The 24,919-nt window shown below is 43.7% G+C and overlaps 2 protein-coding genes across 2 annotated transcripts in view; one reads left to right on the top strand and one right to left on the bottom strand.

The window, feature by feature from the left end:
* MGST2 (microsomal glutathione S-transferase 2) overlaps positions 1-7,467 on the top strand; it is a 30,315-nt gene extending 22,848 nt beyond the window's left edge. Inside the window, exons 3-5 of the mRNA XM_061191665.1 lie at positions 3,820-3,890; positions 6,662-6,758; positions 7,238-7,467. Coding sequence (XP_061047648.1) covers positions 3,820-3,890; positions 6,662-6,758; positions 7,238-7,367 — 298 coding nt within the window. The 3' untranslated portion in view covers positions 7,368-7,467. The remainder of the gene's footprint in view (positions 1-3,819; positions 3,891-6,661; positions 6,759-7,237) is intronic.
* Positions 7,468-12,058: 4,591 nt separating this feature from the next.
* Positions 12,059-24,919, bottom strand: part of MAML3 (mastermind like transcriptional coactivator 3) — a 416,506-nt gene continuing 403,645 nt past the window's right edge. Inside the window, exons 3-5 of the mRNA XM_061192583.1 lie at positions 23,974-24,180; positions 19,875-19,959; positions 12,059-15,403 (exon numbers count right to left, since the gene is read on the bottom strand). Of these exons, the coding sequence (XP_061048566.1) occupies positions 14,409-15,403; positions 19,875-19,959; positions 23,974-24,180 (1,287 nt within the window). The 3' untranslated portion in view covers positions 12,059-14,408. The remainder of the gene's footprint in view (positions 15,404-19,874; positions 19,960-23,973; positions 24,181-24,919) is intronic.

The following is a 24,919-nucleotide window of genomic DNA, read 5'->3' as shown; positions in this document are numbered from 1 at the left end:
CTTTTGCTGTACTCCATAAGTTTTTGTATATTGTGTCTCCATTTTCATTTGTCTCAAGATATTTTTTGATTTCCCTTTTGATGTTTTTCTTTGACTCGTGTTCAAGAGCATGTTTTTAAATCTCCACATATATATGAATTTTCCAGTTTTCTTCTTGTATTTAATTTCTAGTTTCATACCATTGTGGTCAGAAAAGATGCTTGATATGATTTCAATATTCTTAAGTTTATTTATTTTTTGATCTATCCTATTCCATATGCACTTGAGAAGAAATGTCTGTTTTGCTGTTGTTAACTGGAATGTTCTGAATATGTCTGTTAGGTCTACTGGTCTAATGTGTAGTTTAAGCCCAATGTTTCCTTATTGATTTTCCATCTGGATGGTCTATTCATTGTTGAAAGTGGGGTATTGAAGTCTCCTACTCTTATTGTATTGCTGTGTGTTTCTCCCTTCAGATCTGTTAATATTTGCTTTATATATTTAGGTGCTCTAATGTTGGGTGCATAAATATTTACACTTGTCATATCTTCTTGATGAATTGATCCCTTTATCATTATGTAATGACCATCTCTATCTCTTGTTAAAGTGTTTGGCTTAAAGTCTATTTTATCTGAATCTCTTGTAGGCAGCATATAGTTGGGTCTTATATTTTTTATCCATTTAGCCACTCTGTGCTTTTTGATTGGAGACTTTAGTTCATTTACATTTAAAGTCATTATTGATAGGTGTGAACTTACTATTGACATCTTGTTAATTGTTTTCTGGCTGTTTTGTAATTCCTTTGTTCCTTTCTTGCTCTCTTCCTTTGTAATATGATGATTTTCTAGAGTGCTATGCTTTGATTCCTTTTTCATTATCTTTTGTATATCTACTATAGACTATTTTTTTTTTTTTTACTATAGACTTTTGCTTTGTGGTTACCGAGAAGCTTACATAAAACATCTTATATTTATAACAGTCCATCTTAAGCAGATAGCAACTTAACTTTGAATACATTCAAAAGCTCTATATTTTTACAGTCCTTCCCCATTTTATGTTTTTGATGTCACAAATTTATATTTTTTAATATTGTATAGCTATTAATAAATTATTATTGTTTTGTTTTTAATACTCTTGTCTTTTAACCTTTATACTAGAGTTGTAAGTGATTTACCCACCATCACTGCAATATGAGAGAATTCTGAATTAAATTATATATTTACCTTTACTGGTGAGTTTTATACTTTCATATATTTTCATATTAGTAATTAGCATCCTTTCATTTCAACTTGAGGACCTATATTTTTTACATATGTCAGTATTTTTATTAATTTTTAAATAAAAATTTCAAAGGTTACTTTCCATTTACAGTTGTTACAAAATATTGGCTATATGCCCCATGTTGTACAATACATCCTTGAGCCTATCTTACACCCAGTAGTTTGTACTTCCCACTCCCCCACTCCTCTATTGCCCCCTCCCACACTGGTAATCACTAGTTTGTTCTCTATATCTCTGAGACTGCTTCTTTTATGTTATATTCACTAGTTTGTTGTAAATTTTTAGATTCCACATGTAAGTGATATCATACAGTATTTGTTTTTCTCTGAAGACCTCGTTTTAACATTTCTTATATCAAGTCTAGTGGTAATGAACTCCTTCAGATTTTGTTTCTAAAATTCTTTATCTCTTCAATTTTGAAGGACAACTTTGCAGGGTAGAGTATTCTTTGTTGGCAGTTTTTTCTTTCAGCACTTTGAGTATATCTTCCCACTCCCTTCTGGCTTGCAAAGTTTAAAATTGCTTCTTTGTTTGCTATGGTCCTGTGAGACTTGTGAATGCAAGCCTCATTGGCTATCAGAGCTAGATGATTTGGAGGCCGGTCCCTCAGAGAGAAACTGCAAAAGCTGGGGTGCCAGATGTGTGTACAGACTCCTTCCAGACAGATGCTGGCAATCTGGTTTTATCAATGGAGCAAATTGAAGGAAGTAGGCAAGAGAAGTGCCCATGAGCTCCCCTGGGCTCCAGAGAAGATCTCAGCTAGCCCTTGGATATGTGCTAAACTAGAAACTGGGTCTCCAGACGTCAGCTTGTAAAGTATGGAGTCAAACCCTTTCTAGAGAAAGACTGGAGACAGGAGTTTTTGCCTGCTCCCTCTGCACTGAGGCCTGGAGGCTTAGCTGTACTGAGTGTTCGTGTGCTCTGTTAAGAATTGCTTTTTTGTTTGCTATAGTCCTGTGGGTCTCATGGATGCAAGCCCCATTGGCTTGCAGAACTAGGTGTTTTGGGGACCCAGCCCTCAGGTGGAAGTCTTAAAAGTTGGGGTGCTAGATATGCAATCTAAACCCTTTGCTCCTCAGGGAGAAGCTGGGGGTTGAGGATTTTCTCCTGAATGTATGGTGCTATGCTAGGGGTGGTGTTTATGATGAGTGTGTCTCAGCTTCTCCTACTTATTTCAGTGTGGCTACTTTTTTTTTGGCCATGCCACACGGCTTGCAGGAGCTCAATTCCCTGATCAGAGATTGAACCTGGGCCACGACAATGAAAGTCTGGAATCCTAACCACTAGGCCACCAGGGAACTGCCAGTGTGGCTATTTTCTTATTCGCCTGATGTGTAGGAGTCATTCAGCTGGTTTCTGGATTTCTTTCAGAGGGAATTGCTCTGTGTGTATCTGTACATTCAGTGCATCTGTGGGAGGAGGGAAGTTTAAGAGCCTCCCATGTCACCATCTTGGTCACAAAAGAAAAGAAAACAAAACACTTTTTTTTTCATTAAGAAAGAAAAGAGAAAAAAAAAAGAAAAAAAAAGAAAAAAAAAAAAAAGGAAGAATCATTCATGGTGACCTGGGTTAGAAAACTCAGCCTTCAAGAACCAGAATCAACTGTTTCTGGGTCAATTGCCTCATAACCTTACATACTTAAGCTTTACAGCTTAAGGAAGGATGTAGGATCATTTCTAATCCTGTAGACTATGACTCTTCCACCAGGATCAACTCAAGACCTCATTGCGAATTACATTAAAGTTTTTTTTCCGGTTGTGATATTGTCAGGAAAGAGCTCAGCCAACCTAACCAAGATCACTTGGGGGTGTAGCACAGGAAGGAAGATGACTATAGTTCATCTTTTTTCCTTTTGCTAGGTGCAGATGAATTAATTATAGTTCCCAGAGAAGCATTCCCTTTCGCTTAAAATAGTGTCAAATTTTCTATCCAAGTCTTCTATGAATAGAAGCTATTTGACTTGACATTAGGACAGAGCTTTGGAATCTGGAGATGACACAGACTACCTCTGTTTCTCTGCAAGGCATCCATCAGCTTGGGTTCTCAGTCTTTAGTTTTTTTTCCTCCATAAAATGGGAATGAAATACACTCATTCATTTATTTCAGGAGGCTTTAGGGGAATTATTTAAAAACCATTTTTAATGTGCTGAGTAGCTCAAATGGAAGGCAATAGATGCAAGGGAATTCTGGGGAAGAAATCCATTTAATATGAATTGAGTTATTTTCTGGGTTATTTAGATAAGATACAGAATGATCTTTAGGCTCGGAATCAGGACCATCTCCAGGCCCGTCTTTTGGAAAAGAGCTACACTTCATTTCTATTGCTGGCAACTTACACGTAGGAGAGTGATTCTTAGCCCTGCTCTGAGGTTTAAAAAAATGTTTGAGTCCCACCTTGAAAGACTAATTTTACCTGTAAGGACATTTATGCTCTTTAGGTTAATTCTTATAATTATTTTTGTAAGAAGAGGGTGGACATTTACCTGTAGATGAAAACTCACTGCTTTGATGTATAGTTTTTTTCATAAAATAACCCACATCTTTATTTTCTTCCTGCAGACAAAACTGTGTGGAGTTTTACCCAATATTTATGATTACATTGTGGATGGCTGGATGGTATTTCAACCAAGGTAAGTTTAATGACGACTATGGTCCTTACAACTATTAAACAGCAGATACACAACCAGACATCTACCGATCCTGGAAGTTGTTTTAAACAAAATAAGCATTGTCTGTTTGCATCAAAGAACACTGTGCTGCAGATAGGCTAACTTCGGCGTCATTGCAATTTAATTCAGTGATTTTTTAAAAACTTGGAACAAACTGTACGTGGGGGAATCCAGAATGAATATGACATGCGATTTTGTCTTCAAATCTAATATGCTAAATTCTAATTTATTTGCAGGAACAGAACACAGAATTAACAGTTCACCCTAATAATTATAGCTAATATTTATTGAATACTTACTTTGTGCCAGGTACAGTTTTTAAGTGTCATGCGTGTATTATCTCAGATGTAGGATTTATCTTCCTCTGTGGCAGGGTCTGTAATTCATTCCTGCTTTACAGGTGAGGAAACTGAAGTACAGAGAGGTTAAGTCGTTTGTCCAACTTAACATTTCCCAATGTAGGAGAAAAGTAGCTTTCGAGTACAGAGCAGGGTTTATAGGTATTTGACCCAACAACCCGTGTACTTTTTGTTAAGAGTTTCCAAGGATGTAGGGCTGCTGCTACTGTATGTAGAAACTCTATAAACATCTGTTTTCCATTTGAATGGGGGTATCCTTGGCGCGCTGAGGGCTTTACCCAAACTCTGCCCGCCCCTTTCATGGAAGCTCAGACTAGCCTCAGCTACCTTATTTGGAGAAATTCAATCCCTTTTTCTTATAACTCTCGTGGCCTCATTTGGGTTTGACACCTGATTGCTACGATTTAAATAACCCCAAATCTAACTGGTTTTTAAAGGCAACCCTATCACCTCCCCTCTTGTAATTTTTACTGTCAACTGAGAAATTTCAGCTAAAATGTCCTCTAGAGAATGATTTAACTTTGTTCCAACTTACAGTTTTATCCCTTAAGGGCAAGAATGAAGGCGGGAGGTCCTTGTCAGGTGAGACCACATTCACAACTAATAACAAAAGTGCCTTTTGTTAATGGGACTCGGCCGCTGCCATTTGAACCTTTGGATTTCACTGTGATGGGCTGAATGAGGCCGACCGCCTATCAGGAAAGGATTTCTTGGGTATCTTGTAATTTGCACTCTTTCTCATCCAGAGTAGGTTGCCTATTAACTGCCTTGAACAGTTCCCATTGGATTTGTGGGAGTAATGGATTAGATAGGGAGTTTCTAAACCGCAGCGTGCTCAGGATCTCTCCCCTTCCTCAGAGGCCAGGTGGCCCTTCCACCCTTTCTCCTCCTGCTGTTTGCTGGGCCCCCTCGTTCTCATCCTTCGGGGCCCAGCACAAGCGTCATCCCCTCAGAGGGGCCTTCCCTGACCCTTCCTACAGGCGGCCTCCTCCAGTTCCTGGCGCCCCATCCTCCTTCATTTCCTTCACAGCACGTTCAAGTCTATTTTTCTTCAATTTTCCCCTTTGTTGTCTGTCTTTGATGATAAACTCCATAAGGCCAGGGAGCTTGTATCTTTTTCACAGCTAACTCCAATCCTTAGAATAATACCTGGTATATAGTAGAAGCCAAAAAAAATGTTTATGACCTAATAAAATAATGAATTTCATTTTATCCAGCATATCAGAGTCCCACAGACAGACTTCTAGTGTTTCTAAGAGGGCTCTGGCAATTTACATCTGTGAAGAGTTGAGGAAGACAGAGGGTCCCTAGTGTAGGGAAGATATTGAGAGTTTTCATTGGACTGGATGGCAGAACATAACCCCACATTTTACATTTCTTTTAGGTAAAATTTGTATTTAGTGAAATGCACAAATCTTAAGTGTACCATCCAATGAGTTTTGACAAGTGTATACACCTGTCACTCAAAGCCCTATCAAGATATGGAACATGACAACCACTCAGAAAGTTTCCTCAGGTCCTTCCCAGTCCCTTTCAGAGGCAGACAATGCTCTGATTTTTTTAAATCATAGTTTAGTTTTGTCCATTCTAGAACTTTCTATAATTGGAATCATAGTATGTACTCTTGTATAATGCTTCATTCACTCAGCAGAATATTTCTGAGATTCACCGTGCTGTTTGTTGCAAGTTGTCTGTTTCTTTTCATCGCCAGTGGGGCTCCATTGTATGGTTATTACAGTTTGGTTATCCATTCTCCTGTGGATAGATTTCCAGGCTGTTTTCAGTGTTTGGCTATTATGAATAAAGCTGCAATGACCATTCTGTACAAGTCTTTTTATGGACACGTGCTTTCATTTCTCTTGGGTAAATACACAGGAAAGGAAGGAATTGCTGGGTCAAAAAGTAATGTTTAGTTTTATAAGACACTACCAGAACTTTTCCCAAAGTGGCTGTACCATTTTGCATTCCCACCAATAATGTATGAGATTCCAACACCCCCAATATTTTATGCTTCAGTCTTTTTAAAATTTCGCCATTCTGGTGGGTGTGCAAGTAGTGTCATCTCATTGTGGTTTTAAATTGCAGTTTTGCTGATATTGAATGATGTTGAATAATGTTGAAAAAATTTTCATGTGCATATTGGTACATTTGTTTATCTTGCTATGTGAATTTTCTATTCAAATATTTTGCCCATTCAAAACACTAAGTTGTTTTTCTTTCATTATTGAATTGCCAGAGTTCTGCACACAAGTCTTTTGTTAGATACACGTTCTGTGAGTATTGTCAACTTTTCACACCGCATTTTGAGAGGCTGCCATCATGTTCTGTGTCTTTTCTATTTTTTTTCTCTATAGTTTTTGATACTTAGACAAGTACACCAGACAAGTCTGGTGTACATATATGTCCGTCACCAGTATTTCTGGGGATACTCAGAAGCTGCTAAAAAAAAGGTAAGGAACACCCAAGAATTGTGTGTTTAGACAAAAAGTAGCAGGATGGAGTCTATATTAGCTTCCTGTAATACAGAGTAATACAGCACTGATGGCTATGATGGCAGAAGTGATCTATGTTGCCTGAGGCCAAGTCTCACCAGGCCCTACACAATTAGGTGTGAGACAGGAAATTGCAAGGATAAAACTGTACACTAAGTGTGCACTCTTTTGACCACCACACTTTAAATCCTTGCAAACATTTTGCACTATCTCCCAAAAGTTACCAAGGAAATAATCCCTCCCAGCCTTGATAATCCTTTGAATGTTCAAAAGGAGCCACTTGACCTCTGTGGCTAGGCATCTTCTTTAATTTATCTGATGAATCAAAATTTTCAAATGGCAAAAACATGGAAGTTCTGGGCAGTGTCCACAATGAGAGTTCTGCCCCAGGCTCCCCAGCTTCATCCCTGAAGCCCAGTTTACTTATCACCTCTCTCTCTTTCACATCCACCTGCAGGATCACTGGTTTCCGGTTGAGTCTGGGGCTTTTGGCCTTGTTGACTGTCCTAGGCACCGTGGGGATTGCAAACGGCTTTCTGGATGAATACCTGGACTTCAATGTTGCCAAGAAACTGAGGCATTTCTAATGTTCCCCCCTCCCTTTGCTCAAATGCTTGCAGAAGATGTTTCCACTCTAAAGGTTAGATGGTGCCACATGTTCAATTAAAAGAAGTAAGTCTCCTTTTTTTGAAATGGCTTTGTAGAAACATCCCCTTTAGATTTTCCTGTTAGTCTAACAACTGAAGTTTGCTCTGAGGCGGGGGATCCGTAGCGTCAGTGGAAGTGTGTTAAGCCCTGGTTTTAGAAGCACATGCCAAAGTCATGACTGCTGGTGTAGGGAGAAAGCAGCCTGACCTGTCTGTGTCTAGGGCTTTCCGTGGACCACTGCCATCACTCACCTCTAAGACTGCTTCTCTCTTGATGGAAAGTTCCAGATAGATGCTGTGATAAGGCATCTGAGCCCACTTCATTAGTTGCAGGAATGCAACAGTTGGTGAGGGAAGTCAGGCAAACACATCAAGTAGCCAGAGAAGAGAGTCATTAACTAACAGCACAAAACACATCTGGCTGTGAAAATGGACTTTGTAACGAACAAAGGAAAAAGAAAAAAAAAAAGGTGCGTCATTTTCAAGAAACCATCCAGGGAAGAGTGCTCGGGGAATATCTTGCCCCTGGGCAGGGGAAGGAGGGTCATGGTCATGGCTGGAGAGCCTAGGCTGGGTTCCACTGCACTTCCCATGCCACGCGGGGCTGGGGGCCTGCTGCTGTTGGACCCTGACGTGCAGTCACTGTCTGGCAAAAGGCAAATGACCTTTCTTCACTTTCTTCATCTGTAAAATGGGAATGAGTCTTCAGGGACCTTAGGAGAATGGAATTATGAGCATATATAACTTTTTAGCATCAGGAAAAGAGCTCTCTATAATTTTTCTAAAGAAAGTGTGACAGCCTTGAATCTGGTGTAGGCATCTCCAAGAAACTTTTTATTGGGCCTTTTTTGGTGTGTGGGTACAAAGGCAGTTACAGAGGCTATGAATAATAGAGAAAAATAAAGGCATTAAAACACTAGTGTTTCCAAAATAGTAGGGGAGAAGACACGACAACCTCTTGCATCCCAAATAGCTGGGCTAAGTACCCCAGAGTACACTGAGAACGACCAGTCTGGGAATGGGGTATCTGGATATCAGCCCAGTTCCCCCACTAACTGGCTCTTTGACTCTGGATAAGGCAGCTCACCGTAGAGGTCGTGCAGCAAAAGAAGTGAAGACTCCAGGGCTAGTCAACACTAACCCTGTTCTACCACTCGCTGGCTATGCTACCACAGCCGTGTAGCTCTCTGCCTCAGTTTTTTTCTCAGGTAAAATGGGGCTAATATTTTAAAACGCTATGGTTCTATGGTCTTTTTACTTTTTAGTATTTCAGTCAGTTATAGTGACTCGTATTGTGACATTTTAATTGTTTTACACATTGAAGACAATAAAGGAAGAGAAAGTACAATTTTTTTTTTTTTCGTGGAGAACTTAAATTTAATGTGTCCCGCCAGGGGGTAAAGTGCAAATTTTTGACCATAAAGCATAATTACTGCAAACTCATTATCCTTTGGAAGTGGGAAAAAAACCACAACTTTCCAAATCTTACACTTGAGAATTTTTAAACAATTTCTATCTTGCATTTAAATTGGAACTATTTAAACTATAAACACATACACGCACACACACAGACACACACACAGAGTTTGGTTAAACAACATGTGGAAAAAAGATGGTCCCACCCGCATATCAAAGCTTTTTATCTTTAAAAATATCTGAACTATAGAATTTATTTCCTTTGTTCCAATTCTATTGTCACCAAGGCAACCTCTTGATGATTTTAATTCCTATAATTTAGTTACAGGGAGCAAACGTGTTGGCCAGGGAGATGTGGGTTTCTGATCTGACATACATATTTTTTACATATTAGTAAATTGACTGATTTTATTTTTAGAAATCAGATTCCTTGCCTCAAAAAGTCAATGTTATAAACAAAGAGATGGAGAAGAACTTTTCTGCATTAAAAGATACCCTTAAGAGGCATAAAACCCAAATGGCAACGTGGGATCCTTGATCAATTCCTGGTTAGGAAAAAACAGCTATGGGAGACATTTGGGACGATTTGAATAAGGAGTGAGAATTAGATATTAGGGAATTAATTGTGTTAGGTGCGATAATGATGTTGTGTCTAGGAAAGAAAATGCCCTAATTCTTTGGCGAGGTATGCTGGGAGGTTGAGGGGTAAAGTGACTGCGCGTGTATAGCTTACTTTGAAATGGTTCCACAAAATATATATGCGACGCATATATGGTGAAGTGTTAACAAGTATCAAATCAGGTTGGTAAGTGTATAGTTATTCATTGTACTATTCTTTTTTTCTGATTGTTTGAAAATGATTGTCGTACAAGTTTAAATATCTGAAGCAAAGTTAAAAGCTAAAGTCAGGTTCTCAGTAGCTCTGAAGATTTTTATGTTGAGTGCTGCATCCTTGACTTGGGATCTGAGGTAGGGATAGAGCCATAGCATTAGCTCTGGCCCAGCAGCTATCCTAGACGTGGCAGGGACACTTGGGCCCCAAGTGTGTGAATGTTGCCCTAATTACCTCTGCCTGTTATGAAATGAAACAGGTGTCTGTAGTAACTTGTCCAGAGAACACCAGCATGGAAATATAATGTCCTTAGAACTTAAAATGAAAAATAAGTTAGAAAGATAAAGGACTGATTACACAAACAAGCAGCCCTGCTCTCTTCCAAGGTATTTTTCCTCTCACACTTTTCTTTGCAGGATTGGAAGTAGGGGAGGTGTGGCCAAAAAAGTCATTAATAAGGAAAAATATCAGGTCATTTGTTTTTTATCCTTTTTCTCTAGATACAACCTTCCTTGAAAAGAGTGGTTAAAGGCAGAAATAGCTCCTTTAATGCTTTCTAATGTTCCTTAACTTTCAGCAATAAAGTACCTCCTTCTTCGGGGCAAGTGCCTAGTGACTTCTTGGAAAGATGTTTATTCTCCTTCTTCCCCCGTTATACAGTTGCTGTGCTGGGACTTTATAAAGGTCAACACGATTATAAATAAATCATTTTAAAGGAGAATGGTATTCCATCCATCCAGTGCAGTAAATAAAAATATGTGGTTTTGACTCATCAGGACAAGGAGTAGTACTCAGCCCTTCTCAGACTTCATGTTTTTATTCTGTTGTCAGCCTTCCCATCCCCACCCGCGAATCAGTTCATTTTTGATCTCATGTCACTAAGCCCATATCACTGGGACAGAGCCCAGTGTCACATTGTTTTCTACATGGTGTTATTTGTCAGCTGGTTTGGAACCACAGCCCACCATGGGTAGGGCTGGTCTCTTCTTCCATAGTCAAGTTCATTCTTTCTCTTGGTTTGTACATATTAAAACTCACCTTTGCTTTGGATCTATTTTTTTTTTTTTTTTTTTTTTTTTTTTTTTTTTTTTTTTTTTTATATTTTTTTTTAATTAATTAGTTAATTTATTTATTTTTGGCTGTGTTGGGTCTTCGTTTCTGTGCGAGGGCTTTCTCCAGTTGCGGCAAGTGGGGGCCACTCTTCATCGCGGTGCGCGGGCCTCTCACTATCGTGGCCTCTCTTGTTGCGGAGCACAGGCTCCAGATGCGCAGGCTCAGTAATTGTGGCTCATGGGCCTAGTTGCTCTGCGGCATGTGGGATCCTCCCAGACCAGGGCTCGAACCCGTGTCCCCTGCATTGGCAGGCAGACTCTCAACCACTGCGCCACCAGGGAAGCCCTGGATCTATTTTTGATGATGACCTTATTTTATTCTTGTGGCCTCTTTTTCTGCTTCACCCAGACAGTTTTGAAACATGTTGCTTTACCATGCTTTTTAAAGTTTGATGGGAAGACTTAGGTCAGGTCTTCTAGAAGTGGAGTGAATTCACATGTGTGTGATTTGTCACCGAAGGGCTCCCAGGAGGGGAAACTGAGGGAGTGGGGGAAACAGGGCAGAAAAAGGCAGGAAGCCAAGCGAGGGGGCACCTTCTGGCAAAGTCCCAGCCTCTGCCTGATCCTGCAGGGGGCCTTGGAACAGAAATGCTATCTCAGGGTTTGTCCAGGTAAGTTAACTGGGCTCTCACGCTCCTGCACCAGCAGGTCATTGGCTAACGTCAGTCTGGAGGGATGTAAACTTCTAAGCACATTCAACTCTCTGTGGGTGGTGCTGGCCAAGCCAGGCTGTTCTCCAAAGAGCCGCAGCCACACACAGGGGTGTGTGTGTGTGTGTGTGTGTGTGTGTGTGTGTGTGTGTGAGACCAGGTGGAATTTGAATTGTTATGGTTCCGAGTCTACAAATGGATTCAGTATATTCCTTTCATAGGTGACTCTCTTCTTTTACCTTTGCCACATCTCCTGGAGTGCAAATTTAGAACATTTTAATAGCGTGGTGGAATTAAAAAGGCTGGGAATGATTGATCTCCACTGTTACTTAAATGTTTAAATAATGATATAAAAATTTTGAGACAAGAACTGCAGTTAATCAATTAAAACCCAGGCATAATCCATCTGCTTAACTAAGGCTGGAGCTCCGGTGACAGTTCTAAAATAAACTCAACTTTGGATTGGTTCAGATAATGATCTTTTATTTGTTTTTTTTCTTTAAAAGTGGTATGTCAACATCACTTCATTTCTACATTTCAGAGTTCTGTACATTTCTTCTTAAAAGGAAATAAGCAATGCTCAATGTACAAAGTAAAAACAGAAAACTAGAAAAATCTGAATCAAATGGAGGAAGTTGCCATAGGTCATACAGTACAAATTAGTAATATGATGTCATCTGAAGTGCAATACCACTGCTGGGATGATGAGTTAAGGAATGAAATAAAAATACTCTATTTTAAACAAACAGTATATATATATTTATATGTATATTTTTTTACAGATAGTAGACCCAGTGATATCTGTCATATTGTAAAAACTTATTTACAAATAACTTTTTTTAGACATTACATATACATCAGCACCGTAGTAAAAACAAAAACAAAACAAAACCACCTTGTTAAAATCTACCTCTCTATGTCGTTGGTCCCAGTACTGAGCATTTGGAGGAAGCTTTAAAAAGAGCATGGAGCGCCCCTCCCCCTCCATCAGCCACCTCCAGTTTCTCATCATTTCTTATACATTTATTTCCTGTACCTTTCAGAAAAAGGTAATTATATATTCTGTGTCTTCTCATTTGTTTACTTTCTTCTGTTCGTTTTTGGTTTTCATCTGTTTCCACCCAAAAGTTTCCCTGGCAGTGCCCCTCCCCACACAGGGCGTTCACAGTCAGCCTGCCACCCAGCACCTCTTCCCAGGGGTGGCCCACTTGTTCTCCATCCTGCCCCTGGCTGAGTAGGGCTATGACCTTGGTACTTGGCGAGCAAGTCAAGGGCAGTGTTTGCCTGCCTGCCGCCTCTCTGCACCCTCTGCCCCAGCTCTTCATTTCGAACCCCCTTCCTTCCCAGGACCCGCCCCCAGAGCAGCCAGTCCGGCTCCCGTGGCTGGGCTGGGGCTCTGGTGTGGCGAGTTAACACGTGAGTGCGCAGAAGGGAGCCTGCCTTTTGGACGCGGAGGGAGGGGGTGGCGGGAGGAAAGCTCACGCCACTCTCACTCACTTAGGACAATGGTTATGCCACGCGGCCTCCAAAACATGACAGTGGGAGGGGAGGAAAGGACGGATGAGATCAGCTTTACGACAGTGGAGGCTGTGGATCCCTTCAGACAGACTTCAGTTAGGGCAGATTTGAGTGAATTACAAAGAGAACGACTGTACAGAACTTCAGGAGTGGATCACTTTGCCCACAGGAAAGGAACCATACCTGCTTCCTTTTCGTTGTCATCAAAATGTGTGAAGTGGAGCAATTGATTTTTCAGTTCCTCAACTTTCAGGGTTTGAGATTTGTCTTTCTGGTGAGTAGGGATGAAGGGCCAGGCTGATTTTAGAGCCTCACCCCTAGGATTTTCCCAAAGGGAGCCAGAGCCAGTGATGTCCAGGCCAGTCCTCCCTGGTGTCCCAGAAGCATCGAGTGGCCCGCTCAGTTCCAGGCAGAGAAAGAAAACTCCAGTGTCACCGTTGCATTTCAGGCATTGTCTAAGTTCTTCTTGCACCTATTTTCCCTCTGCCCGGACTCCCTAAACACAAAAGCTTCATTTCTTCTTGGCTAGTCTGCAAGGAGGAGCAAGGGCAGGCTGGGGTAGAGGCGAGGAGGAATAAGGGCAGGGACCGGGGAGAAAGGCGGATGTGCTAGCGGACACACAGCGTCCAGCCTGGGCCTCTCCATCCTCGGCCTCCGGGAGTAGATGGGAACTGCCAAGATATACTGGGTCCTATCAGGTCCTCAGGAGGCTCCAGCTCAACTCCCCAGAGTGACGGCCACCCCGGTCACCAGCAGAGGGCTGCCCGCCCAGGACTGCCAGGACCCTTCTCCAAGCTCACCCTGTGAGGCAATGGCTCTAAAATTCCTGAGGGTCATCACGGGCAGGAGACAGCCCTGTAGGATCCTGTGTCTTCCTGTGACATCTCACTGTTCTTTGCACCTACCCTCCAGACCCAATAGCATGTCTTGAGGCCTGACATCTCTTTGTAGCCGGAGTTCAGCGCGCTTCTGACGTGTGCTCTTGGCTTGTGCCACCACCCAGCAGGCTCCATGGGACTCTCAGTCCCAGGCTCTCTCTCCTTTGTGTCTCCAAAGCTACAGACTCTGGACCAGGGCCAGGAGGGGCTGACGGCCACCTCACGTCGGGCAGCAGTCTGTCTTGGCCAGAGCGGCTCTTGCTGGGCCGGACGATCACAGGGAGGGCCAAGCAGAGGGGCTATAGAAGCATCTTCCCCACCTGTCTCTGGTGCGTCCCCCTCTCTCGCAGCGGGATTCGCAGGGCATCTGTCTTGATTGCTGTGTGAAAATCAGGTGAAATGAGGCCCAGTGGGGCTGTGGATTGGCACCTGGATCTTCCACTGTCAGCCAGCTGCAGTTTTGCTCAGATTACGCAGGTCAAATAAACGAAAAAACAAGGATGAGGCAACATCCTGTTTCTTTTTCACGGTTGAAGCTTTAACCACTAGGGTTGTGGCTGCCGGGCCCCTCTTGACTAGGGGTTTCCGAACAATTCATCGAGCTCCTGCATCCACTCATCCCCTGGCCCACCTTTGATGATGGCGTCCACGAGATCGGCACTGTCCGAGAGGCTGGGGAAGGATGCCCCAGCTGCGTCGCCACTGTAATTGTATGACATGTCCTGAGGGGGGTTCCGCTCGTAGCCTTGGCTCTGGCTGCTTGAGGCAAAACCGCCACTGGACATCTGCTGCTGTGCCGGGGGCTGGCTGAATGCTGGCATGCTGGGAATGCCCTGGCTTAGGCCAGACATGACCATGGGCCTGGCCTGGCTGGTGCCTTGCTGCCCCGGGAGCGGTGGCATCATCTGCCGACCCATGGCAGCTGGGTTGAGGGTTCTCACTGTGCCAGTGTCCGCATCCACCACCTGGCTCAGTCCCTGTGGGAAGTGTTGCTTGGTCAGCCTCGGTTGGCCAGCTTGCAGTGGGTAGCTGGCGCCGTTGTTGAATGATGCTAATTCTCCACTAGTCCTCCCAGGCATCCCCTGTAGGCTCCTCTGTTGCCAGCTCTGTGTTCCCTGCTGGACCGTTCCCATAATGCTTTGCAGCCTCGGCGGGCCCTGGGGCCTGGGCAAGGCCTGGCCGACCGGCCCCTTCATTTGCTGGTGCTGCTGGGTAATGGCCGAGTTCACCAGCATGCTCTGACCAAAACCACTCACCATCCCAACCCCTTGGCCCGAGGTGGGCTGCCTCGGCCCCTGGGCTTGGCTGTGTGTGATACTCATGCCACTTTGGTTTGGGTGCTGCAACATCTGGGTCATTCCTGTGCTCATATTGTACATTCCCGGTTGGCTGGCAGGTGGGGTGCTGTAAGGGGCCAGTCCCATCTCCGACTGGGCTGCTGTGGCCATTGTCCCTGGGTTCTGGGAGGCTCCCATTCCCATCATGCCTGCGTTCTGTGCCATCAACCGTGAAGTTCGCATGCTCTGGAGGGCCGCCTGACTTCTCACGGCTGCTACGTCCTGGGGAGACCCTGCAGGGAGAAAACGACAGACCCGTTCACTCATCTCTACAAGCAATGCATGGTAACAGGTTGTTGGACTTTTTTTGGGGACTGACAAAATTCTTTTAGATGAAAGGAGCTACTCGTAATAAATCCTTAAAAAAAAACAGAGTATTATTTTTCTGACTGTAACATATGCTGATTGTAAAAAATTTGGAAAATAGTGAAAAGCATAAAGATGAAAATTAAAGTCATTCCCATCATCCAGAGAAGACCACTGCTAACTTACATTAATATATAAATAGACACATGAAAATTGGGACCATGCAGTACACAGGCTTTTGTAGTTGACTTTTCTATTTGATATACCCTGATATTATTTTTGTTCACATTTCAGAAACAAATCGTTTCTCACCCGTCTTGATATGATGCCATCCTCAACCAATAAGATACCATCTTTTTGGAGGTGAGAGGAAATTCACCTCCTGGGCTAAATTAGGCAGAAATGGCTGATCACTTTGCATATCCTATTTGTGAAGTGGCATATGGTTCAGTAGAGAATACTATCAATAAAGACCATTAGGCTAATTTCCCTTAAGACTTGAGTAGGATTCGAGAGGTTAAAGGCTATCACTTCTGCTAAGAAGCTATTTCGACAGATGGGACATTTCTTGGATCCACTCTGTAGACCTCCACATGCTCCAGATTCTCTGAATCATAATATGTCAGTGCGAACTGGCCAGCTTCCTGAGTTAGAAAAAGAAATCATCCTCCTACTTGCTACTTGGCAATGAACTTTATGCATTTCTCCAACAAAGGCCACTCCTTCAAATCAGCAATGACCACTAAGGCAGTTTTAATGATGCTGCTTAAAAGTTGACCAGAATATCAATGCCAAGTCACTCAACTCTAATTAGACATTTGAGTGAGTCCTTCTTTACATGTTTCCGGGAAATTTCTAAACCAGTCAAGAGAATAGAAATGTCACCCTTAGAACCCGTCAATGTTGTCAAGGGCTAGGAGGTGCACAGAAATGGATTTTTCTCTGTCCCTGCTAATGATTAAGTCTATGAAAAAAAGAAAAATAGTTTTTTTCCTGGACATTTAAAAAAGGTACAGCATGGGAGCCAATCGATACTATAAGCAAATTTGATCCTACCTGGAACCTGGATGAGAAACCAGATGAGAATAGTGTAACCTTGTTAAGCCTGGCACCTTGGCAGATAACTGAAGTGTGTTTTTGTCGTCCTGATGGGGTTATTGATTTCTGGGCAGCAAATATGTCTCCATATTTTCTTTCTTTCTTTAAGAAAGAAAATTATGGGAATTTTGATTAAGACAAGTTTTTGTGGCTTGAGATCAATATCATGCTGCATTGAAAAATGAAATGGTTACTGTGGGGAAACCAGAAAGACCTGGGGGAGATCCCTAGAAACGTTTCAGTTTTTTGTTTTGAGCTTAATTGTATCTAAGTGGAATTTTTTAAAAAAGTTCCTGATTAAACACTGGCTGGTGGTATATATTGCAACTTGCAATCTTGTTATGAAGCTTTGTGACCTTAACAACTAAATTTGTATTGACTACATGGCCAATCTGATCAACTGTGGTGAAATGGGTTATTGAGTTGCTTATAAAAAAATTTAAGGGAAAAATATTGCTGACTCAGAGATTGATTGGATAGACCCAAATTACATAAACAGGCTGCTGGAAACAGATGAAAGGACTTTCATATTTCGGACATTTTTGTTGTAACTTAGAATAAATATGTTGAGGGATTAGATATTGACTGGACTAATTTTGTGAATGAGAAATAGTTTCCTTTCTTTAGAGGGCAAAAATGCTGCAGTGCCTCTTAAGAAGTATTGAACCATTAATCCAAACCAACCTTTAGTTTTACTTGGTGTCAATGACTACACTATCCAGATGTAATTCTTATTAAAAAAAAAAAAAGGACCTTTTAATATCAGCAGTCAGCACCATATTTTCAACCTAAGAAAAACAAAACCCTCATATTAATCTGGTTTTATGAACTTGGGTAATTTTAAATATACAAAGGAAAAAAATTCAAATGCCTTCAAAGAATTAACTTGTCTTTATCTGACAACTACATATGTTAAACAACAGACTACTTTTTCTTCTTTTTTATTTTTGTCTAAAACAGATATTACTGTGAGATACTGTAGTCAAATTAATTTTCTTGTCTGTTGGTTAACATCACAACGTCAAAGAAAATTTTCCATATTCAAACAGAGACGGTAACGTGCAATTTTTTCCCTAAAAGGGTCTGTGTTCTATTTTCACTCACAAGAAGTCTATATTTATGTAAAATAAGCTTTTCCCCTAGGCATGTAACATTGCCCAGAGACACAGAACTCAGTAAGAGAAAGTTCGTCTTTAAAACCTTTGAAAACTGTAGTGGTCAGTGGACCTGTAGGTCTCAGACAAGTTATTCCTAACAGAACTTCTCTCCAAGGACAATATTTTTTTATCTATCAATCTGCTATTTTCCCAGATACATAACATTATGATATCTAGGATGTCAGTAAAGTACATGAAAATACAGAAGAAAATTTTAAAAATTATCATATCAACCAGCTTAGGAACCCTAAAGTGTCACTGGTTGTTTAGCCTAAGTGTAGCTAAGTTTTTTAGGTTGATTACCTGTGATTTGGGGTTTTAGAAAAGTTCAAAGAGTACAACTTTTAAATTGGACCCAAACCATTCAGAATAACTCATAACATAGAGGAGTTATTAAATTTTGGTGGGTCCCTGTATTCCAAAAAATAATACATGAGTTATGAACCTAGAAAACTCAAGGGACACAATACCAGGTTTATCAGATTTAATGGTTTAAATTAGTTCATAATATAAAGCACCAGTTCCCAAAGTATGGCCCCGGGCCAGTAGCAACAGCAACTCTGGGGAACCTGTTAGAGATGCAAATTCTCAGGCCCCGCTCCAGACCTACTGAATCAGAGACTCTGGGGGTGAGGGCAGGCTTCTGTTTTGAACCAGCTGTGCTGGTGATCTGATGCAGGCTCAAGTCTGAGAACCACAGGTACAAAAGAGGGCTCTGAGTCTGCGACAAAAACTACGCATGTAACAATGACTATTTCCCACTCCTCCCCACCATTGACCAAGTGAGAAACAGAATTCTTCAAAGAATATTGACACTAATTTAGTGCACAGAACAATTCCCTTTGTCCTTCCCTGTGTCGAGTCCAAAGGGATCTGAAGTGATATAAATGTCCCAGGGATGGGAGGGGGTGATAGCGGCTCAAGCCCCAGGGGTTCCACAGGCAATCTTCAGGGAGATCTGGCCGTGAACATCAGCGGCTTTCAGACTCTTTAAGCCACAACTCACAGTACATACACATGTGGGTTTAGGACAGAAACAAAAGTTGCCCTAATTATGATACACTCCAATCATTCCTATTATTTCGTTAAAAAATGTTGGTTGTGGCCAATTATCTTCACAACCTACTTGAGTGTTGCAACCCAAAGACTGAAAAAGGCTACCCTAGATCACAAAATTTTCACCCCCAGTCTATGGAAAAGGGTAACACTTGTGAAATGATCCACAAAGTTTGTATTTATTTTTATATACGGATATTTCTGTGCAAGGGGCTTCATAGCTTTTGGCAGATTGTCAAAGCGATAGGTAACATTTGGGAAGTTAGGATGCATTGATCTAGGTCTTCAGAAAGGACAGAGGACAGGAATTAGGATTTCTGCTGCTTCATGACCCCTGTGGCCCCCTGAAAACTCCTGTGGATGAGATTGGGAAGGGTCCTCGGACTCGTCCTCCACCCCATACAAGACCCACAGGGGCTCTCTCTGTTAGAGACGGAAGGGATTGATATTTGAGTGGACCTTCTACTTTACAGAGGAATGGCAACGCCGGACAAACAGTGCACCCATTGCTCCTGGGGCCATGATTCAGGATTTGTGCAAAGGGCGGCAGGATCAAGAAAGTCCAATCAAACTCAAGTCCCTATTTGTCTTCTATGTTCGGCAGAGATTAGTGGTTGCCGAAAGCCAGATTCTTTTACTTCGGTTGCTGGAAGTGAGGGCTTTGGTCAGCTGACCCGCTGGGATTAGCAAGAAAGATGTGACACGGGATTCCCCCCGCTCCTCCCCATGGCCACTGAGATGACGATCCGGACTTAAGCAGGGCTGATATTAGGTCAGTCGGCACCTGTATGTCTTTGCTGGTTGTTAAACCCCCGAAATACTTCCGTACCTTTGGTAAAGAACGGCTGCTCCAGTCCCACTCCCACCGCCCCCCCGCCCCCGCCCCGGGCCCACCAGGACCTCTCTGGGGCCCAGCGACCCAAAGGTTAACGCCTGGGATTCTGATTGGTTGGCATCATCAGTTCTTAAATATTTTTAATATTACCTGGACACAAACACAGCAGCCGTGGCATTGTCACTGGCTCTACATTCACTTACACTTGCCCACTGGAAGGGATACAATGGCAGAGGTGTGCACCGGCCTCACCTTGAAACTGGGCGACCTGCTGCACTGGGTACGGGTTGCGCGGCCGCTGGAGGTGCTGCCGGGGTAGCTGTGGCGGCTGCAGCTGCTGAAACGATAGGACAAGGAGGGCCGGGGGGCGGGGCGGGAGGAGGCGCACAGTTAGATCTCCTGGCTCTTCAGAGGAAGGTGGTTTTCAAAAACTGAACTCTGTGCTGAAGAGTAACACGCATACAGGTCAGGGCACAAGCATGTAGCATCCGTGCCCCGTGCGATGGATTTTCACAAAGGAACACACTCGTGGGTCGAGACGCAGAATGCTGCTAGAAGCCCCTCCTGCCCCTTCCCAGCCACCGCCCTTCACCTGACCCGTGGGCGCACTATCCCAGCCTAGCAGCAGGTTAGTTATATCTGCTTCTGTGCTTCAGAGAAGCGGCCTGAGACAATGTACTTGTGCTTGTTTTTCGGGGTCTGGCTTCTTGCATTCAACGCGTTTGGGAGCTCCATCCACGGTGATACCTGCAGTGGGGTCCATTCATTCTCACTGTCGAGTAGCATTCCCCCCATAAGAACATCCCACGATGTCTTTGCCCATGCTACTAGGGGTGGCTGTTTAGGGGGCTTCTGGTTTTCGGCTGTCAGAGCCCCCTCTGCTGCAAACATCCTCGGTGAACATCTGCGGCATTTCTGCCGTGTGGACTTGCTGGCTTATGAGGGAGGTGTAGCCAGGGAGGCAGTTCTGACTTTGCTTTTCCGACATCAGCCTGGGTGCTTTCCTCAGCACGGTGGGTACCGAGCTCAAACGGACAAGCAGCTAACTTTTAATGACCTAAAATAGATGCTTTGGGTATAGGAAGATGGGATTCTCAGGGCCTATTTAAAAAAAAGGCTCATTTTATTCCCAGGAAGCCACCCTGCCTGCAAAATACATCTCCACAAGTCAAACATACAGCATTTACTGCCTTGAGGAAACCGCGTGGGATTCCACGTACACCAGGAGCCAGGAGGCCTGCGTTTTAATTTTTCTTCTTCCAGTCACAGGGCTTCTGCACTGCCGGCATTGTTACCAATATACAGGGAAGGCTAATTATGATCATTATCATGCTGTTATGTGAAACGGGAGAGAAAATAAGAGTGAGGTGGAAAGAGCAAAGAAAGGGGTTTTCGTTCTGGGTCTGCCGTCAAGTAGCTGCGTGACCTTCGGCCTGTCATCTAACCTCCTCTGCAGCTGTGGAATATGCATTCAAGCACCTTTCATCTGCAAGGCCTAGGAAAACAGACAACGAGGGCCCGGATCTTTACAGTGTTCATTATAAAAATAACACACATTGACCACTTCTTAACACATGTGTTTATTTCTATTTTTTCTCTTGTTTTTGTTCCTGGGCAGCTCTATAATTTTCTTTCTCTTTCTTTTTCTTGACAAGGCCAGCCAGCACTGGCAACCAAAGAAAAGAACGGCCTCTGTTCACCCCATCCTGTGGTGTTTTGCACGAAACCGTTGAAATGAATTAATTGTATAGACACGGCGTAGACAAGAAACCATGCTAATCTTTTAGGCAGCAATCTAAGAACATTACTGAGAGTAAGGGGAGCATTTAAAAGCTTCTCAGAAGCCAAACTTCCCATATTACGTAAGAATTTAACGGTCCCACTTACAACTGGGCATCAGCCCTGGGGTAGCCTGGGGTGGATTGTCGGTCGGGAGTCAGGGGGCCCCAGGTGCCAGTCCTGGCTCTGCCCCTCTCTAGCCCTGCGATCTCTGAAATAAATCATGTAAGCTCCCTGGTCTCAGTCTCCTCGTGTGTAAAATAAAGGGACTTCATGATCCTCAATGTTTCTTTCAGATCCAAAATTCCAGATTCCGTTGAACCTTTGTGAATGGGTGGGATCTGACACGCTCTGTGCTCTTGAGAATAACGCATTGTTAATTCACACCTGCTTTCAACTTGCTCTGTTCTAAGTCCACTGAGAACCATTTGAAAATTCCCAAAGATATGCAAGATATCCCCAGTCTTTCTGTTTTCCCTCACATGTCCTTTCCGGAAACCCAAGTGTTCCCAGTGCGCTGTTGGCAAAATTGAAAGTGTTAGGATGCTCTCACTGCCGCTGCAGGGGCCAAGAAAATCAGCTTGGCGTTGATGTGGCCACATTCAACCTCAAAAGTGTAGGCATCAATAAGCACTTTCCCCAGGTGCAGGTGAGATGCTACATCCCTCTGACTTACTTCTGGGCTAGTCCCACAGGATGGCTGGCACGTGTGGCTGCAGCTCTTACACTACCTTCTGTGACACCAGGGTCAAGTGGCAGGTCCACACCTTGTGCGGTTTCCAAAGGGTTTTACGCTCATTACTCACGTTGAGCATCAGGAGGAAGGCTGGGAGATTAGGAAAACCTTACTTGGCAGATGAGGAGAGAGGCTAGGCGGTTTTTCCAAAATCATACCATAAGCGAAGGATGTGACCCAGAGTGAACCGTTCTTTCCTTGGTCCCTCTTCAGCTCCCGGAACACGCAGTCATTAAGGAATTATACTCATTTTTTTGCAGTTTCCCATTTCCTCATCTCTTCTGAGGAGCCCTACGTCTGTCTTTCTGTGTCCCGGGTTCTGAGGGGTCCCGCACTCTCTCACCTCATGGTCTGTGGGCACCATCCTGTGAAAGCCATGCTCCCGGTCTCCTGCCTTCCCCCTCATTCCCGGGGTTGGCTGACCTTGCCAAGTGGGGACACCCCTGGGCTGGCACAGCTGAGTTTGGCCTGGTTACCCCGACTCCCCTTTGTGTCTTGGTCGCAGCACAGACATCAAAGACCATCCCTCCAAGTATCAGGCACACCTGAAATTTCCTGGGATTGGCTGAGGGGCGGATCTGCAAAGCCCAGCTTCCCCTCGGCAGCTCCATTTATCACTGAGAGAGATGAGCATGGCTCCTTGTCACACACCTTATGCGGGGTGAGAGGGATAGAGGTTTGTTTGTACAAGAGCTGCCAGGCAGCTGACTGACCTCGGTAAAAAGGGAGATAATTACACAGCTGTTCAAGAACAAAAGCGAACAAGGGAACATAAGTACTGTGCTCAACAGTGCACAATTTTTCTATTTGGGGGATGACTGGTGTTACTTTGAACTGCTGCCCTTGGTTACTAAGGACCTCGGCGCGTCTTGTGTCCTACACAACCTCTCCTATAGATATGGTGGAGGATGCTTAACACATTTCCAAAATTCTGATCCTATCAGGAACATTCTAGAAGGGTAATTGTGGGCCTTGAGCCTTAGATGACAGCCTCACGTCTCCTATAACAGAAGGGTGAGACGTGCTGGATAGGCCCCCACGGGAGGCATCCAGGGGACTCCTGGGGAAGTCCTCAGGCCTTTCCCGAGATAACACGAAATCGGGCATGGGCATCTCGAAAAACAAAACACACTGAAACTGAAAAGGGTAGCCCGCATGGAAGGCTTTCTTTCAAAGCTGGAGGAATTATATACGTCAAGGGTTGTCAAAGATGCCTAAGGTAAAGCTTTCTCTGTGTTAGGCCTTTAACTCAAACATTTCCTGAGCTGTGTTCAAAGCTGCTGGGAATTTTCTCAAGTTTGCACCCTTTCTGTGACCCCGAGTTCAGGTTTCCAGGTAGTTCTGTGGGCCCTATTATTCAGCTATTGTTCCTGTTCCATTGTTCATGACCAATTGTGTAAGAATTCTTCTCAATCCCTCCTTCTGACACTTTCCTCCAAGAAGCAAAGTTCTCTGAATTATTTTCTTTTTTCTTCATGCTGGAAATATCAGACTTTACGAAGAATGTGAGCCAGCCCCCTTCCACCCTTGCCCCCCATGCTGATTCTACAGACCCCTGTACCAGAAGCCAGAAGAAAAGAGCCAGACTTGAACTGAAGAACGGTCTCTGGCAAATGGGTCTTCAAATGGATGGCTGAAGCCTGTCTTTTCAGAACACACTCATTCATTCTAAGCAAAAGCCTCACGAACGGAAATTCTGCAGGTTCTTCTGTGATCTCAGGAAATGCCGGCTTGTACATTTCTTGATGAAGGACACGAACTGAGACTCCCTCACAGACACCAGGCAGCGAGTGAGTGTCTGCCGCACGAACGGGTCCCACCGCGGGCGTGAGTTACCTGCTCTGCCAGCATTTGCCGCCTCTGCTGCTCTATCAGCTGGGCCCGCTGGTCCAGGAGCATCTGCTTCACGAGGGCTGCCTGGGGCTGGCCGCCCAGGAAGCTGGGCCCCGCTGGACCGGCTCCGGAGACCATGCCGCCTGAGCCCGGGGGCACGGAGGACTGCATGGGGCCCGCGGCCCGGGGAAGCCCGACCGGATGCTGCTCCTGGAAAGACAGGAAGAGAAGAGAATGCAGCCACTCCACATGTGAAGGAAAGCACAGGGGATAGGGGGATGCGGTAGGTCCCGCCTTAGGGGCCTACGGGATCCCGAGAGGCACACATTACATTTCCATTAAAAAAAAGAACCCAGTGGTCCTCAAACCTGGCCTTACCACAGGTGGGATTGCAGAGACTACAGGGCGACAGTCATAGAGCACGGCTCTGGGAAAATCTGAGACCAGGTCCAGTCTGTTTCTGATGGAACCGGCTAAGGAAAAAGAACTGCATTTTCAGCTAACAATCTGTGCTCCTCCAAAGGAAAGGGAATAAGCCCTCAGGTGGGGCTCATTTTAAGTCGGGAATGAGACATCCTCACCTTACCTCTTCATCGTTACTGCCTGCCTGGCCAAAATGGGCTTCTTAGCTAGTAGGAGAGACATTTACAGAAGACTGCTGGAATTGATTCATCAGCAGATTGCTATTTGATGAAATTCTAATTAATTGTGACATTCGAAAGCTTTGACATGTGTAAAAAAAAAAAAAATCCTGCTAGTGAGAATTGTTGATGGTGAGAATTAGGAGTGTGTGACCCGGACCAAAGATACGAAATCTCCCAACATCTTTAAAGATAGAATTGGGTCTCAGGTGTCTGGGATAACTTAAACGTGGGGGGTTGAATTGGGTCTCTTGATTCTATAATTACGTGTCAGTCAGTCAAATCAAATGATGGCAACTTTTAAGGAC

The sequence above is a fragment of the Eubalaena glacialis genome, chromosome 5 (genome assembly GCF_028564815.1).
Source record: "Eubalaena glacialis isolate mEubGla1 chromosome 5, mEubGla1.1.hap2.+ XY, whole genome shotgun sequence".
Taxonomy (NCBI): domain Eukaryota; kingdom Metazoa; phylum Chordata; class Mammalia; order Artiodactyla; family Balaenidae; genus Eubalaena; species Eubalaena glacialis.
The sequence above is the reverse complement of the archived record's forward strand: the minus strand, read 5'-3'. Positions and strand labels throughout refer to the sequence as shown.